Genomic DNA, 19,062 nt, shown 5'->3' on the forward strand with positions numbered 1-19,062 from the left:
AAACGTGAAGGTCAAAGTGGTCAAAGTGGATCTAAGCCCACCGGCTTTATTTCTTCATCAACTCAATTAGAGTCTAATAATGTGTGCAACACATTTTCTGAGGTTAAACCCCTCTTATCCCCAATTAATGAGGTCAAGGTCAATTCTTCTCAAGATAGCATTATGGGTATTTTCGAACCATTTATTCATGATGGTTTTATATCACTTTCTAGTGATTTCTCTTCCGCTACCCCTGTCAAAATTTTAAGAGATACCGGGGCGTCCCAGTCTCTTTTGTTGGCAGATACCCTGCCGTTTTCTGAAAAGTCATTTTCAGGTTCTAAAGTTCTTATTAAGGGGGTAGATTGTAATGACTACATTCCTGTTCCTCTCCATAATGTCTATTTGTCTTCGGACTTTGTTTCTGGACCTGTGACTTTAGGTATTAGGCCTTTTTTGCCTTTTGAAGGGATTCACCTTCTTTTGAAGGGATTCACCTTCTTCTTGGAAACGACCTTGCTGGGGACAAGGTCATTACTAATCCACTTGTGACTGATAATCCTACTTTAGATCAGGATCCAGAGCCAATTGAACAAGAGATACCCAATTTATTTCCTTCATGTGCCATTACTCGAGCCATGTCAAAGAAAACTTCCGAGAATCAAAATACTCTCAAAAATAATGTCACAGATGTTGACTTAAATGACACCTTTCTCAGTCAGGTGTTTGACACGGAGCATTCCGTTATCCCTCGTGGATTTGAAACTTCCAGTAAAACTTCTGCTGACCAAAGTCAGACATTTTCTAGATCAAATCTCATTGCAGAACAACACAAAGACCCAGATATTTTGTGTTTGTTTGACAGGGTAGATGATGAAGATAAAACTTCAGATAGCTCTGTTTCCTATTATACAAAATCTGGTATTCTCATGCGTAAATGGAGACCTCCAGATGTTTTGGTTGATGACGATTGGGCTATAAAACATCAAATTGTGGTTCCAAAGCCCTACCGTGCTGAAATATTGCGCCTGGCCCATGAAACCCCCTGGGCTGGTCATTTGGGAGTAAGGAAAACCTATCATAAAATTCTCAGTCACTTTTATTGACCTAATCTCAGGCAGGATGTAACACATTTCTGTAAAACTTGTCACACATGTCAAATGGTAGGAAAGCCAAATCAGACTATTCCAAAGGCCCCTTTACAGCCAATTCCTGCATTTCAAGAACCATTTAGTAGGATACTAATAGACTGTGTGGGCCCCTACCAAAAACAAGATCAGGAAATGAGTACATGCTGACAATTATGTGTACATCAACCCGGTTCCCAGAAGCCATACCACTGAGAAACATAAAGACAAAGACTATAGTGAGAGCTTTAGTCAAATTTTTCACTTTATTTGGCCTCCCTAAATGTGTCCAGTCCGATCAAGGCTCCAACTTTATGTCTGGTATTTTTCAACAAGTAATGGATCAGCTAGGCATTAAACAGTATAGGTCATCCGCCTATCATCCAGAAAGTCAGGGTGCTCTTGAGCGATTTCATCAAACTTTGGAAAACATGATTAGGACCTACTGTTTTGACACAGAGAAGCAGTGGGATGAAGGAATTCATTTTCTGCTCTTTGCTGTTAGAGAGTCAATTCAAGAGTCTCTTGGTTTTAGCCCATTTGAGCTTGTATTTGGACATACAGTCCGTGGCCCACTTAAGCTCTTTAAAGAGAAATTCCTATCAGACAATGATGATTGTCTGAATATTTTACAATATGTATCAGATTTTCGTACAAAACTCTCTAAAGCATGGGAATTAGCCAGAGATAATCTTGAGTCATCTCAGCAGTCAATGAAAATCAAATATGATAAAAACACTGGAAGTTTAAACCAGGTAAAAAGTTCTTGTTCTACTTCCAGTTCCTGGTAAACCACTTCATGCTCGTTACTTTGGGCAATATCTAATTGATAAGAAATTGAGTGATTTAAATTACATCATAATAACACCTGACAGGCGAAAACAAAAACAGCTATGTCACATAAAATGCTTAAGCCATATTTGGATAGGGATAATCCTACTATAACACAGCCTGTCAGTGCAGTCAGTTCAAACCATTATGGAGATAGTGATACTGAAACTGACTTGAGTGAAAATACTCTAAATTCAAAGCTGGGCTCGGTCAAGCTTCAGAACTCAGAAATCCTGGAGAATCTGGAGTCTACAAAGTTGGCACACCTCCAGCCAGAACAACAAAACAGGTGAAAGAACTGCTCCACGAATATAAACACCTGTTTCAAGATGTTCCAACGAGGACAAACATCATCTATCACAACGAAGATGTCTGCGACAGTAATCCAGTGGAACAACATCCAGACAGACTGAATCCTGCGAAAACGGAATATCTCCAGGAGGAAGCCAAGTATTTGCCGAACAATGACTTTATAGAACTCAATACAAATAACCGGACTTTGCCATGCATACTTTATGCCAAATTCAGTGCCATTTCAAGTTTTCCAATACCAAATTGCAAGAGGATAGTCATGGGACAGATCATCCTGTTTGCTATTTTTTACAAATTTAGCAAATTTAACAAATCCCAGAGAAACTACTCTACAATTGAAAAAGAGTGTTTATCTTTGATATTAGCTTTACAGCATTTTGAAGTTTATGTTACTTCTTCAAATCAGCCAATAGTGGTTTACAATGATCACAACCCTCTTGTTTTTCTGCAGAAATTTAAAGGCAAAAATCAGAGATTGCTAAGATGGAGTTTAATGTTACAGGAGTTTAATCTTGACATTAGACATATCAAAGGCAGAGACAATTTAATTGCAGACTGTCTCTCTCGTATTTAGAGTTTATTGTTGTTCACTTTCAAGAAATTTTACTTTAGAGTAAAACAAAATTTGAGTACTTAAATCCTTTTCAAGATTACATTTGTAAAAGAAAGATTTTTCTTTGAAAAATTTTCTTTTTTTGAAGGAGGGGGTGTGTATGTAGGTCATTTCCCCCACACTCATCATGACCTGAGTTCAATTAGTCTAGAACATTCTCAAGGTCACTGCCCTTGATGACCTCACAACCTTGAATTCAATTAGTCATGTTTGGAATGTTCTGGAAAGTTGATTAGTTGTGTAAGGGAGATAATTTTAGAACAGTAATTAGCATGTCAATAAAAGTTCTAGATTGTTCTTATATGCCTTTATAAAAGGGACGTGCTCAGCTTCCAGTCAGACTTTTGGGATCGTGTCTCTTGTGTGTTACTAAACTCCAGCAGTAGTCATTCTCAAGACTTTCAAGACCTTCACTGCCAACGCTGGATTTATACTGTGGACTTTGTGCAGCTTCAAGCCTGCAAGGACTGTTCATTCATCCAACTGACTGTTACAACTCTGAGACTGGAGCTTTGCCGTCCCAGCTGAGATAAGTAGTCTGTACACTTTTAAAGCTTGTACTCTATCCCTGACTTAGCAATTAGTTTTTTTCGTAATAAATTTTGTTTAAACGTTAACTGCTGAGTTCACCCTTTTGTTCGTTTTCTCTGCACGTAACAACTGTATCCGAATATACTCATTAATAACCTACTTTGATGACTCGACGCGTAAACAACAAAAATAGTAAGTATATGAAACAATCTGTTTACTTTTAGTTTTTTAGGGAAACTTATCAAACCAGGGCTCGACATGTTCGCATTTCCGGGCAACTTTTGTTGTAATGATTTTATTGTAAGTTATTTCAAATCATTATTATAACAGTTTATGCCTGTTTCGTTAAAACACGCATTAGGTCTGATCCTTTCCGGTCTGCTGTACACGTGTTAGCTATTCTCTGAGCGCGATCTTGGTAAATATATCGCCTCCCTACACCCGCGCTGCTTCAATGTGTCATTCATTTCTCACATCTTATGCCGCGATGTGCGAATGGCCTTGCTGCTGACTGTGTTTTTTGGTTTTAAGGCGATTGAGCTTGGGTGTGAGATTCTGTGGACGCGATTACATCAATTGTCTGATCAGCACAAATGTCCTTGACTTTTCAGGTCAATTCGTAATGCAAATAAGGAGAACACAGTGGTGATACGAGGTCCACCAGTGTCGACTATGTGTCTCATATTGAATAGTGAAATCATAGTGACAGTAGAAGCGATAATATAACGTGTATATGATTTAATGCATCGTACGTGTGCCTTATGGATATGCAAAAAAAAAACGTCCACTCCAACTTCTGAAATGTTTACGAATGAAAGATTAACTTCGCACAAGAATAAATTGATTCCCTTACTTTCTCAGACATTCAAGCAGGTCGACCCATACATACTTTGACGACGAAACTTAATGGTTGAGGATAGCGTGAGTTAATACGACAAAGGAGGGAAGACAAGCTATATGCAGAACAGCCACTTTGCTATTGCAAGTATTCCCCTGCACTCCCTTCAATTCATTCAGCGCTTAAATACAGGTCAGTCGACAATGGAACCGTGAGCCGTCCCGGGCCGAGAAGTAAACATTGGCGGTAGTAAACAGTGGCACTCTTTTAATAAATACTAGCTTTCACTATCTAAACTAATGTTGCAACATTGACATAGCTTTTACATCCGAAACCGATTACAATACAAGTGCACAATGATATAAGTGCAAACACATGGAGGTAAAAAATCGGCGAAACTATCCGTATACATCGCTTTAGTACGTGAAATGGAACGTTTACTTAAGAGAGAGAGAAAAAAACGTATTTTAAGATTTACAATGATATTTTAAGACTGTCTACCGTGATAAAATACAACAGTTGATCAGGATAATTCAGTCAACGGAAGGTATTTCTGCAGAATTACTTTGTCATTGTATTATGATTATTGTTGATTTTATATACACTATTGGCAAATCATTATATTTTCCTGATGTTTTGTATACAGATAGTAGAGCTTTGTATGCTGTTTTGTGTAAATTCTGGTGTCGTGACATTTCACCCCCCCCCCCCCGAAAAAAACCGGCTTTGTTTCACACGATTTGTGTTCCATGCACCGAACAATGAGAAATTAAAGGCCCAATAGCTTATTTTATTGATTTTGCCTCCAAACCAAAACAAGGGAATATACTTATTCAGGGGTGTTTTTACAAGTATAATAAGCTGTTCATTGGAACAGCATGTGCAATTTTGAGCAAGATAAAAAATTAACGTTTGCCAAAACGTAAAATAAAATAAGCAAAAACACTGTACTTCGTGCATATATGCATACGAATCTTCACAGAAACAACAGAGTAGTCAAAATTAATATAATGCATAGTGCTGAATGTTTTCCACTGGGACATCATATGCTTTGTTTTCTTTGTAATATTAAAAGTTTTTAAAAATGGCGGGAAATCAAAATAAAATTTAAAATAAAATAAAATAAAATTAAATTAATTTATTTGTCCAATTTTTCAGCAGTAGAAGACTATATCCTTTAAATTTGTACTATTTAAAGAAAACTAGAGAAAATAAAAAGCCTTTTTCAGGTCAACATGTTTCAAGAGGTACAGGGGCTTTAAGGTCACAATTCAAATTAGGAATAGAAAACGCCTCTGAATGGCATGTACATGCAAGTTGAAATGATGTATATTGTACTTTGTACGTTTATTTTATGATTATCATCAATTTATTTCTTGTTAAAGAGGAGGCATTGGCAAAGTCTGTCTGTCTGAATTATTTCTCTATAGTGCACATCGTTTGTTTGATAGTTGCTTCTCTGTATTTGGTATATTGTACTACATTACATACTGTAATAATAATTATTGTTTTATAATTAAGATGAGCTATCGACAATTACTCATGAGTGACGTACTCTGTTAAGATAGGAAATTGATTTCTCTTTGTCTTTTAGTCAAATAATGTTATTGTAACTGCAGCTCCGTTTCCCGGAATAGTATGGCCCCACAATGCACTGCTCGGTTACACGTCATTCAGTAGGCTTCTGAAAGTGTTTTTGTTCATACAAAGTTCTCTTAGGCGTGACCACTCTACCAACCAGAGCTGCAGCGGGACACATTCGACTTGCTCACAGTCAGTTGGATTTTCACTGTTGGAATTTTGTTCGCTGTCATTGCAAGTAGGTCACTCTCGTAACCGTTGCCACTTGGTTGTACAGATGTCCAATAATAAGACACAGTCGTTCCATTTCACTATTGAAAGGACGGCGTAGGAGTTCAATGTTGGGACGCAGTCACCGCATGGGTTGGGCACAGACGCAAATATTCATGAAAGTTCAGGTTGAATCACGTGGTATTCTGTGTGCCAGTTTATATTTTATAGTTTGAACTGCTACATGATTTGATACGTATCCATCTATGAATGTACATAATGTATGTATGTATGTATGTATGTATGTATGTATGTATGTATGTATGTATGTATGTATGTATGTATGTATGTATGTATGTATGTATGTATGTGTGTATGTATGTATGTATGTATGTATGTATGTATGTATGTATGTATGTATGTATGTATATATGTATGTATATATAATGTATGTATGTATGTATGTATGTATGTACGAAGGTTATTACACATGTACGGGAGTGAAGCTCGGGCAAAATTTTCTAATCACCATACTCTTGATAATTTACATTTCACTTCGATGCAAAATCTTTTATTCATTATATTTACAGGATAAATCGAGAATAGACACAATAGGCCTTTACTCTTATTCAGGAATTGGTATAAGACTATGGACGCAGGGACAGGTCAGTAATTAGCCCTTACTTATTATTTAGTATAGTTTCCAACAATATTTTTATCTTCTACATATTGCAAACGATATTACACAATGGCCTATAAGATGGTCTAAACAGATTATTTTCGGAAAAGCTATTTTCCTAACCGTTGAGCAAGTCTATGAAAACTCTCCGTGACATATTTGACATTGTTGGCATCGTTAGGGCGAGATCGCAGCATCCATCTCAAGCCTAGGGGACCTTTCAAATGCAGTCTACACACCATGCATGATTTGATACGTGAAGGACATATGCAGCTACTTTGTCCAGTCGTCAAGTTCATGGCATCTTGGCGGGCCTGTACTTCAGCCTTGTGGCCATCACAAAGTGAAAATTATGTGGCGTTATTAACTGATGATTACATTTGGATTTGTTAATCTACAGATTTGATACAAGCGATTTCATAGCTGACGATATGTCTTGCTGCCTTCAGTGACTTAATACGTTAGAACTCGGTCACCTGGAACATATTCTCCGAAGTTTCCTGAGGAACGTGTTTGTCAAAGCAAACACGAATATTCACTTTACTGTCTTCACTAAGGGTCGCCCGTGTTCCCTTGTTGTCGCTTTAATTTGTATTCAGGACGAGGTGGGGTAATGACGTTCCATTTGACATCAGAAACAACCAAGCCTGCTTAACCTACTTTCTAGGGTCAGGTTGTACAGGATCCGCATATTTTGGGACCACTGAGGGTATTGGTATCAAGCATAGCGGAATATTTACATATGTATCCGACAGTGTCTGTTTATTGTGTGGGTGTTACGTTATAGGTATTTTTTTACGTTAGTGGTACGCGAACAGCAATTTACGCTCAGGTTCTCAATGGGATAATGTAGTCGAACGTACAAAAGGGTCGTCGACCTAAATAGCGACCACTGAGCATCCAATGACACCATGGCGGGGTTATTCCAAGTCATCAATTGTTGCGAACCGGCGTATAGACGTTGACCAGATCACCCGAGGTAACGCGGCAGTGTAATGCGCTTTTCAATGGAGCCCAGCATTATGGAACGGGAGCCCAAATAGAATGACCCCGAGTCTTACGTATCGCAAGTCGTTGAGAGTATGTCCTCTTTCCATTTATCAAAAGTCTTATTATCGCATAATATATACTCGAAATTGCCAAGCTTTGTATTCTCCACACCCGTCACGGATTTATAGATACAACTATCGTTCTGCACTATGCATTTGACTTCTCTTGACCATTCTCCTAGAATTGTTTTTATTGAGTTAATCATCGCACTATTGAGCTGCAAGTAAACCGGCAAGCCCAGCACAGAGTTTCAAAACAGCTATGAATATCGAGGCACTACATCTATCTCTTGTAACGTGCATGCAGTGACAGGACGGCGCAGATAATTTAGTAGATGATGTATACTAAACCTGTTATTATCACAGTGTGAAATCACCCATCCTAACACGTCGCGGTTTCTTCCTATCCACATCAGTGATGCCGACACTCCCCCTTCAAAAACGTTCAATCGGAGTTATCATTATTGTGGTCTATTAATTTAAAACGCACTGCACGCAAAACTCGGTGCGTTTACACATAGAAATTGATAGAACTAAACGTAGCAACAGTAACGAAACACAGTGGTAGAACTATTTCTATTTTCCCATTGCCGATATGGATTGCCGTGACATCACTGATTAACATGATCCATAAGAAAGAGGGAATCGGATGTGGGTCATTGTATCAAATGTCCCTACACCGAATTCTCCTTGTCATAATTGACAGCAAATCGATATATTGGAGACATGTTATTCTCAACTTATTAATGTATTATTTATTGTCTTTCTGCAGTGATAATTAGATGTGTTCAGTTTTACTTCAACACGATGTGTTCATTTAAAGTCGCGATTTATAAATGAAAGAAGCACTTTTTTGGGGAGGGGATTATTTTTCCCATATTGTCACGTGAGATACCTACGTTTGAACCACGGACAAAAATTTTTGTCAGCTCAGAAACATAACTTCAACGATGATTTTTCAGTAGCCATCACTATCCATAACCACTTTGCTTTATGCCATCGTCCTGGCTCTTTAGCTAGGATCAGAATGACCTTCATTTACTTACTGTCCAAAGTTTGAAATTGCAGGTATGTATCCTTGAGAGTGACAACGCTTACAATGCTTACGTAACTAGTCTGCTCATTGTAGATATTTACGCTTGTAAAGTATTCCTGGAAGAAATTCAAGACGACATGCGATTCAAGTGTCGAACACACTTAAGACATGTGCGTTGCTTTTGAAAAGTGGGATGGAGGGGAGGGGTGTACGTCCTATTTCCATTATCGTTACCCGTAACTTAGGGTGTGGAAACTATAATATTAATATGCGTAATTCTCAATCGTCTTTCACAAAATTTGTTTTACCCTTGCCGTTAAAAAGAACGTCACGTTTAACCTTGAACATTTCAACTGACGAGTCGTCGTATTCTGAGGACATAAAATCGTTTTTATCGTCGTATTTTTAACTCCTCCCGACTTTTGTTTAGGTGGTTTAAAAATTCATGTCAAATTTAACGAGTTTTCTATAACACGCGGATTGTTTCAATAACTCGTGATCTCTTGCCGAGTAAAACAGTAGCAAACCGTGTTAATAGCCAAGTGTGTTAAATCGGGCAGGGACCCTCCATCAAAGCGAGGGGAACTATGCTACTCCGAATTGACCAATCTGTGACGACAAGACGATGAGCATATTGTACACCAGAGCACTAGAAATGCCTTGTTAAAAACGTTGACCTCATTAAATTCCCGGATCAACCCTATTAAATTCTTGTATACCGAACGATAGAATGTCTGGCGAACATCTGTGTGCAAAGCGGCCATCGCCAAGGATCTACTGCAGCCCCACTGGGGTGCGTAACCATAGCAATGTAGTTGACCTGCTTAACATCGAGGCCTGAGTGGTCAAGCTTGTACAGACACTTGTCCGTAATGTTATTTTCATTCCTTCATCTAACAATCATAGAAGTAAACGTTGTTGTCAGAATTAATAAACATAATAGTCTTTTTAACCAACATCACTAAACCTTGCCAGTATTTAGGGCTGACCTATCTGAACAACCAATCAGGCAAGTACAGCTTTTTTTCAAAAATAACCTTTTTCGCGAATGCTCTTTGGTGTATTTTTACCTCAAGTTTTCATAAAGGATATACTTTGCACAACATAAACCTTTGATTTTCGTCAATATCTAATTAGGAAAGAAGATTGATTCTAAAACTTTTCGATATGTTTTACATTTCATCAACTTTCGTGGATTTTTTAGTTGCGATATATTTACAATGAGAGAACGGGAGCAGTATAATTCATACACCAAAAGTTATGATTTCTCGCAGATTCCTCGATCCAAGCGCGAAAGCGCGAAGCATTTTGGCAGGAACGGTTTGTAACATGTGAGGGCACCAAACGAGTCTGTAACTACCCGAACGCGGATGAATTTGGCGTACTTGAAGTCAACGAGTTCATAGGTGCACTGCCACCGTTTGAAGGCAAAGTTGTGTGTGATCTAGCAGCAGGCATCGGGTAAGGACAGCATAGTATACAAAGCATACAATAACAAAAGGCCACTGTGTACGCCGATCGTCGTCACACGTCACACAAAATTTTCGCACATTTAGGCTGCATTCAAAAAATTCTGGTGACGGTGGGGGAGGGACTGGAGTAATTCGGGAGATTCGAAGAGTTTAGAGGTGGTTGGAGGGACTTGAAAGTTTTGCTCTGTCTTTAAGTAGCATCTGGGATATATATGTTGTACTTTTTATAATTGATTTTTTCTTCGGTAGTTCACCACGCTGTGTTTTTCACTAAGTGTAGCCGGAAATTCACAATTTGCATATTCTCTCATGATCGTCATTTTGGATGCTCTTCAGGGGTTCCATTGACCAATCCGGATTTCTATAAAAAAGTCTAGTATCGAAAATCTGCGAGCAGTACTATGAAATACATGTTTATTTTTTCTGCTATATAATAGTTGTTGGGACTTGAAAAACTTTTATCTTATATAGGGGGAATTTGAAATGTTGTGGTAGATATTAAGGGGTTGGAGTCTGAAAACTATACGAGTCCAATCGCGATTCCTCCCCCCCCCCCCCAATTATTTGTAAACGTAGCCTCCTCGTAACAAACACATCATGCAATTGCCCCTTAATATAACGCATAAAATGGTTTATAACATCGCCCTGTCATATCTACTTCCAATTTCCGGTGAATTCGGAATAATTGGCAATCTACAGGCGATTTACAGTTGACCTGGCGAAGAAAGCTAAACATGTGACAGCCGCAGAATTAATTGAAGGCTTTACTCAAGCCAACGAAGAAGCCAATGGTGCAATGGGAAATATCACTTTCATCACAGCGGATGTCACTAAGATTACTTTCCAGCCAAACCAGTAAGTCAACCACGTAACCAAACTAATAAGTAAACCACGTAAACCAGGTAATCCAACCAATAAGTAAGCCATAAGCTGATAGTTCACGTGGTGACACGCGTCGAGTTACGCGGTGATTTTTGTAGATCTTTAGGAAGTCATATCGTTCACCCTCGTTGTTTAGCCATCATCCCATCGTCCTAGTGGTAGTGTGGTCATCTCATGGCCGCCCTCAAGTTGTCCCCATTAGATCAGTTCGCTAATATGACCAGTGGTAACCTGTGAAATCTTATTGTTGGTAAATGTACCGGTGATAGGTGTCGATTTTACTGATTGAATGACATTGTGACGGCACTGAGAACAATGGTAGAGTTCTCGCTTGTGACATAATGCTTCTTGATGTGTTTGTAAGGTTTCTTTGATATCTTATTTAGTTCATTCTTACCTAGTACCCGCAAAATCCACCACATAAAGATACTTCTCTCCCTCCTTCCCTCACTCTATCTCTGTCTGTCTGTCTGTCTGTCTGTCAGTCTGCCTGTCTGTCTGTCTGCCTGTGTCTCGATAGACAGATAGATAAATCGATGGGCAGGTAGATTAATAGATAGATAGATAGTTATATAGATAGATAAATAGATAGATTGATTGATAAATTGATAAATAAACATAGAAGCATAAATGTGATTAGAGTGTCCGGTACATGAAGCACAGCGTTTTACATGTATTTAAATTACGCCAAAACAAAAGTAATTATACCTGTTACTTCAGTTTTATACACCTAGCAATCTTCAGTTTGAAGATTGATATATATATATATGTATGTATTAACGTTTTATATCCTTTCAGGTTCGATTTAATTTTCTCTAATTGCCTGCTGCAGTACATGGACGACACTGAACTGCCAAGAGTTGTAGAGAATATTCTACGATGGGTGACCGTGGATGGCCATTTTTTCTTTCGTGAAGTATCACACTGTACGTACATACTTTAATTCTCTCATCAGTTGTGTACTTCCGAAGCACTATTCTCATTAAATAAGCTTATGGTTTGTAGCTTTTAATTTTACTGTGGCTAGCAGAATAAGGCCTTTCAATGTTTTGATTCTGTGGGGCCGCAGAGGAAAGTGCGGTAACGCGATAGCTATGATCACCTGACGGAGGGGACGATCCCTTTGGTCGGTGATGAAAGCAAGGACTTTGATATTTTAAGCTATATGAAATGTTGATTGATTTTAATAGATACACAGTTAATAAGATATATTGCACAGCACACTTTAGGTACTAAATTAGACTAAATGGTTCTATTATTTTTCAGCCAATCAGAGAACAATATGCAGTGAGCTCACCCTGATGTCAATTTTCCTCTGGTACCTAACTTGCTATATGTTATAGAACGATCCTACTCAAAGTAGATACAGCATTAGGGACCGTCTCAGATTGTCGCATAAGTTCAAAAAGAGAAATGCTTTGCTTTTCGAAGTATACATACCTTGGTTCAATATTTGACAACAAATTGAAATGGGATCATAACACCGATGCTATACTGAAGAAGGGGCAGCAAAGATTGTACTTTTTAAGGAAACTGCGTTCATTCATGGTTGATAGACAAATTTTATCTCTTTTTTATAAATCTTACATTGAAAGCGTTATCTCATTTTCATTCATTTGTTGGTATCAAAATCTGTCTGTTAAAAACAAAACTTCACTTGATAGAATTGTTTCACTTAGCTCAAAACTAATTGGTATACCCCAGAGAAGTCTTTCTACGTTTCATAAGCAGCAAGTACTCAGGAAAACCCGCTCAATTCTTTTGTCTAGTGATCACATTTTATCAGCAGAGTTTGACACACTTCCCTCTGGTCGGCGTTTTAGATACCCGGCTTGCAGGTCAAACCGGCGCAAGTTGTCATTCATTCCAACCGCTGTGCGGCTTTTAAATGATTCGTAAACTGTTTTTTGTATAGTCCTGCGTCTCCTACCATTTTGTAAATTTGTATTATATTTTTGAAGTTGTATTTGAGCCACGCTTTTTAATTGCCGGTGTTTGGGATAAATAAAGTTCTATTGAATTGTATTGAATTGAATTACGGGGGGAGGGGATTTGACCTCCATTCAGTTGGTGAACTTCACTTTCGCACTTTTATTTTGTGATTTCAAGTTTTGTTTACATTGTGTGCACAAATAAACAAAAACTGCACACTCCTATCAGCCAATTTTGATGTAAGTATTTCCAACTCGTTGGTGTCATGCTGACGGTGGCTATAGTACTCAAATTTGATCGATTACTTGACGATGTACATGATGTCAGGGGAAACATATTTTTCAGTAGATATTGCAAAATGCTATATTGTACTCTCAGGCAGACATCAACATTTCTCACTTCTGAATGACTTTCGTTTAGGGGGAGGGGGTTTTGATGAAAACGAAGGAATTTCGTTTTCTCGAACTTATGCGACAATCTTAGACAGTTCTATAGTCGACGCTATAAATACTCTTCTATCTTGAAACGTGCATCCATGTATTGGAATTTGAATCTGTCTGTCGCTTTTTTCATTTCGATGAACACATCAAAACATTGTAAACAACAAGATCTTGCTGATTGTGTTTGAATTCCGTTCTTCGTGATTATTTATACTTTCTGACACACATGTCACTTGCAGGTCGAATAGTCCGATTTGACGGCATATTTTCTGCAATGACGCATATTTTTACTACTATATATTTTTTTCCAGTGACTCCGGGACTGCATGATACGTTCAAAAACGAAGAACCATGCATTTGCCGATCCACCGACACCTACAATGGGCTTTTCAACAACGTTTCCGTACCAGTAGATGGGGCGGAAGACGAGGTTTACAAATTTTCGCCTGTCGCCATGAATCAAGTTCAGTGTGTGAAGGAGGTTTGTAACTTATTAGTTTTAATTTTTAATGAAAAGTGCTTGTTATCGCTATGATATTGGACATAGCGTGAACCTTTCAGTGCGCTTTAAGCGTTTTAACACCAAACCGTCGAATTATAATACACTGCATGTATCAACCGTACTTGCCAACAAATTAATGTTGTTTTCCAAACGACTATCACGACACTTTCTTATTGCAATTTAGTTTTTGTGTACGTATACAACAACTTTTTCTTAACGAATTCCACCATATACCTTTCCTTCAAAATGATTTGATAGGCTCTGGCCACATTGCCTACGTCAGGTTTTATTTCGGAAACAAAGTCCCGAAGGACTGTCCAAAGTCAAATATTGTGCTTAAGTTAATTCAAAATGAGCCTCTCGACAGATATTCGGATTTTCAAAGTAAATATGATTTATTTTGGTCTGTTACATATGGGGCGCATTTTTTTATGCTTCTGCACGGAATGTGTTGGGAAGTGTTGAGTAGTTTGTTTGTGATTGTGCAGTATTGTCTAATCATGATTCGAAAGTGAATAATAGTATAATGAGAAAGCTTCTCTTGAACCAATGTTTAAGTCTTTTCGCTTTCGAGGAACGTGTACTGCAACATGACTATCTTTATTTTCCTCTCATTCCAGGCGTTTTCAGTCGAGAAGGATTTCTACTGGATATATAAAAAGATTCGCTGCCAGAGAAGTGACATGTCAGGTTGAACATCATAGCAGACTACACCTGTTTAATGCGACATTAAATTTGACTTTGAAGATTATCTGCCAGTCGTATACGAAGGTGCAAAGGGATATCGACAGCCACTGCTGTATTTGCTTTCGTGAGTGAGAATTAAAAACGTCTTCTGGCGGAGGCTTTGAAGTAAATCCAGCCATTTTTTTTTCAAATGAAACTTTCCCAAATTAACAGGTGTACTCATAGACGACATCTCAGCATTATAAAGATTAATTCACACATATGAGATACTCAAGAGGCACCGAGTAACATGAACTTCATTCGTTATTCTGAGATACAGAACTTAAATATACTGAGAAATATACTGAGATTCATTGTAAACAATGCGATCTTAAAGTCTATTAAGTGCTCTTGGTAGAGTTGTAGCCATGTAAGTGCCTTATAATTGGCAATATGATGATTTGTGAAACATTTCTATTTTTATTATCTAACTTTGTCTCATCACGGTTTTATCAGAGCAACTCGTTTAAGCCTTCAATTTGTAAGCACTCGTAGAGACGGTTAAATAACACGATTGGAACTAATTTGGCAAAATTGGATATTAATATTTTTCAAATTTCTCAAAAATGTTAATTGCCGTACAGCTGAATGTTGTAATATTACAAATAACTTATAAAAACAAGCGTGCAACGCAAAAAGAAAAGCAGATAAGCTTATATTTGCTGAATAAATCGACATTACTTTACCATCCAATTATCCAAAATTCCAATCGTGCTAAATGCACTTTTTCGCAAGTTGTCATTATTTTTCTTTGTATTAGTTCTTCAATCTTTTAAAAATTGAAACCAATAGGTATTTCCAATTTCTTTTGTAATACTTGATCTTTCTGCCATAGAAGGTGTTTAAAGTAGAGTGCGCCTCGGTGACAGATAATCGAACTCTCAAAATTTTACAGTTCTATTCTAATCAACCAGTTGCGAGGGTTCATCTTAAAGCTCTTGGTAAAAAAAAAAAATCACAGTCTTAGTTTTTTTAATCGAAAGTTTATTTTTCTCCATAGAGATATCACAAAGACGGTGGCCATTTTGAATTTCAAATATCGGTGGATCCTGTGTAATTTGTTTCTCTAGTACCACAATTTGCGCGGTGACCCTCCAATATCATTCTAGATTTTGAAAGTGAATAGTTGAAAGAGTCCTCGAAAGTTTAAGTCTGTAACTTTCGAGGCTCATACTACCTTAAACAACCTTAGCGTGGCATATTGAACACCTCTTACCTGGTCATAAGGGCTATAGCACCCGTCTATTACCCCGAGGGGCCGTGTATTACAGAAACACATCGCTATTCCCCGAGGCCGTAGGCCGAGGGGTATAGCGATGTGTTTCTGGTAACACACGGCCACGAGGGTAATAGACGAGCGCTATAGCCCGAATAAAGACCAGGCTATAGGTGTTTTATAACACTCCACATGCTCATGTTGTATTGTTATATAATTTTTAATGTGTTTTGCTATTTTGCACTACAACAATCCATTGTGACAAGTTTACTGGGCGATATTTCCATAGCGCTTTCAGTTGTACGTGGTACCACTTTCTTTCATAAAATATTCTAAGCATTCTAAGCGACATCCTTAGTTGCACTTCAATCTTTTCCGTCGATTACCTGTTCAAGTTCCTACGCTGTTGTAATGTTGGAAATGTTGGAAAATCTTTTTAGAGAATGTGTCTTCACCTATCCCGGACGCACATCACGTTCCAGTCACCCGCCATTATTGCAAAGCTGCAGACGACACTACTGTCACGTAACCGGGCACTTTTCGAAATTTGGTCAGAACTATTTCCCTAGGGAAATAGCTTTTCAAAAAAATACACTCTGAAGTCACTTTTGTCGATTTGGCGGGGACTAGACGTATCTATTTTCTCGTCACGTGACGTATTCTGGCAAATCGCGACACGGAATGAGCATGTGGCCTGTTATAAAGTGGCATATTGAACACCTATTACCTGGTCATGAGGGCTATAGCGCCCGCCTATTACCTCGAGGTGCCGTGTGTTACCAGAAACACATCGCATTTCCCGAGGCCGTAGGCCGAGGGGTATAACGAGTGTTTTTGGTAACACACGGCCAAGAGGCGTAATAAACGGGCGCTATAGCCCAAATAGTATACCGAATAGTTTATAACGCACCGCACGCTCATGTTGTATTGTTATAGTTTTTAATGTGTTTTCATATTTTGCACCGCAACAATCCATTTTAACAAGTTTACTTGGCGATATTTCCATAGCACTTACAGTTGTACGTGATACCACTTTCTTTCAAAAAATATTCTAAGCATACCTAGCAACAATCCTGGGTTGCACTTAAATCTTATTCGACGTTGACCTGTTCAAGTCCTACTTTGTTTGAATGTTGGAAAATGTCAGAAAATCTGTTTCAGAGAGAGGCTCGTCGCTCATACCGGACGCACATCACCCTCTTGCCATTGTTGTAAAGTTGCAGACGTCACGTGACGGCACTTTTCAAAAGTTGGTCTAAACTTTTTCCCTAGGGAAATAGTTTTTCCAAAAATACCCTCTGACGTCACTGTTGTCGGCTCAATTGGGACTAGACGTATCTATTTTCTCGTCATGTGACGTATTCTGGCGAATCACGACACGGAATGAGCATGTGGTGTGTTATAAAGTAACCTATTTCGTATATTGTTGGCTACACCAGAGATTGCCACTGCATTAAAACGCAATAACACAATTAAATTCACACCTAGTTGTCTGTATTATAGAATGATACACATGAATTCACATGAATTCACACGAATCCACATGAATACAGGCTTACTGAAGACAAGCAATAGATTATTGACTGTATTCAACTGTATATGCACTCTTCAGCTAAAATACAGGCAATAATCCATGCAAATACAGTAAGTATTACTAGGTTTCATGCAGTGTGCAATTCAATATACATGTTTTTATTCATAAAAGTATCTTTTTGAAGATATCAGTTGCAGAGCAAAGTATAGATGAATCAAATGTCTCTATAACAGTGACAGTGTACCCACTGCAGCGTTACAAAACTCTGTACTTGTAATAACATCCTCTATCTGCACTTGTTAATGTTACCCTTGACCTTTGAAAATGTGCAGTCGTCGTTATATTTAAAACGATCATCTTTTTTTTGCCATTGTTCTCTGAAATAACAGATATGATATTAACAACATTCAATACTCGAGCCTATTATTGGATCAGTTGACTTTAAAAGCTTTTTTAAAGATGCACACATTTATTATACCCTTCATTTATTGCTAACTGCAAATCAGTAACACCAGTGTAGCGTCGATTAATCACTCTCTCAGATATCTTCAAGTTGTGATGATTTAGCTGATTTTGAAAAACCAACGACGCTTTTTGTAAGACTTGTGATTTAAAAAAGCTTTTGATCACGAATTTATTGATACAAAAGGAAACGACATTGCCACAGAGGAGGCAAAAATGGCTATTAAGAGGTCAATCAAGTACTTTGTCATGTGATCATTATGTAAAACGATTACGACATTCAGATTTTAGCGTTTTTCCGATACCTACGGTTTCATAAAATGTACGCTAAAATGACTCAAATTTTGGAATACCCTGCAAACGTTGAAAGAGATTTACATAATGTTTTTGGATAAGTTAAATGCATTTTATGATATGATGATAAGCTTGAAGTACAGAGAAAGATAAAACGCGTTATTAAAGGTTATTCAATTACACTGTCACTTGATCATTGCGTAAAATGATTACAGCATTCACAAAATAGCATTTATCGATACATTAGCTTGCATAAAATGTATACTGGAATGGAGTTACGATGCAATTATTTTGCAGGAAATTCATTTCTTTTGAAACACCCGAAATGTGTCCGGAACCTTAAGTACGAGTTTTGTATATGATTTTGGATAAACGAAAGCATTGTATGATGATTATTAATGTTATGTTTAGGAAATCGGATTCTTGTGTTAATTTCCCCGCGAAAATTACAATCATTTTATGATTCTAAACAGGATATTACTCCGTAATGGCATGATGCCGTTGTCGACAGTGTTTGAAGGTAGTGCATTGACTAGAAGTAACGGGAAAGCCGGCCTTGATTCACTGATGGGGTGATCTCAATACGTTGCCTAACACTTAAACCACTCCGTTATTGGGTACAACACCAGGTGGTGACCGGCCCCTGTCAGAGTGCACGCACGATAGTGCATACGTCGAGTGAAGTTGTCTACAGGTGTAGTAGTAGTGCCCCTTGATTGATTGTTTTTTTGCTAGATGTATAAATTTGATAAATAGCAACACTTTGAAATTTGTACGTGAAAATGCCAAGCAAGAATTTTGTTCACTGGCTGAGTG

The 19,062-nt window shown here is 38.0% G+C and overlaps 1 protein-coding gene across 1 annotated transcript; it reads left to right on the top strand.

Moving 5' to 3' along the window:
* The first annotated feature begins 5,884 nt into the window (after positions 1-5,884).
* On the top strand, positions 5,885-17,899 carry LOC139127806 (uncharacterized). The gene is made up of 7 exons (XM_070693676.1): positions 5,885-6,050; positions 6,613-6,687; positions 10,061-10,247; positions 10,958-11,113; positions 11,939-12,066; positions 13,824-13,993; positions 14,635-17,899. Exons 2-7 carry the CDS (start codon positions 6,672-6,674, stop codon positions 14,707-14,709), a joined length of 732 nt encoding a protein of 243 aa, XP_070549777.1. The 5' UTR covers positions 5,885-6,050; positions 6,613-6,671; the 3' UTR covers positions 14,710-17,899.
* Positions 17,900-19,062: the final 1,163 nt, after the last annotated feature.

Source organism: Ptychodera flava, unplaced genomic scaffold (genome assembly GCF_041260155.1).
Source record: "Ptychodera flava strain L36383 unplaced genomic scaffold, AS_Pfla_20210202 Scaffold_37__1_contigs__length_1687728_pilon, whole genome shotgun sequence".
Taxonomy (NCBI): domain Eukaryota; kingdom Metazoa; phylum Hemichordata; class Enteropneusta; family Ptychoderidae; genus Ptychodera; species Ptychodera flava.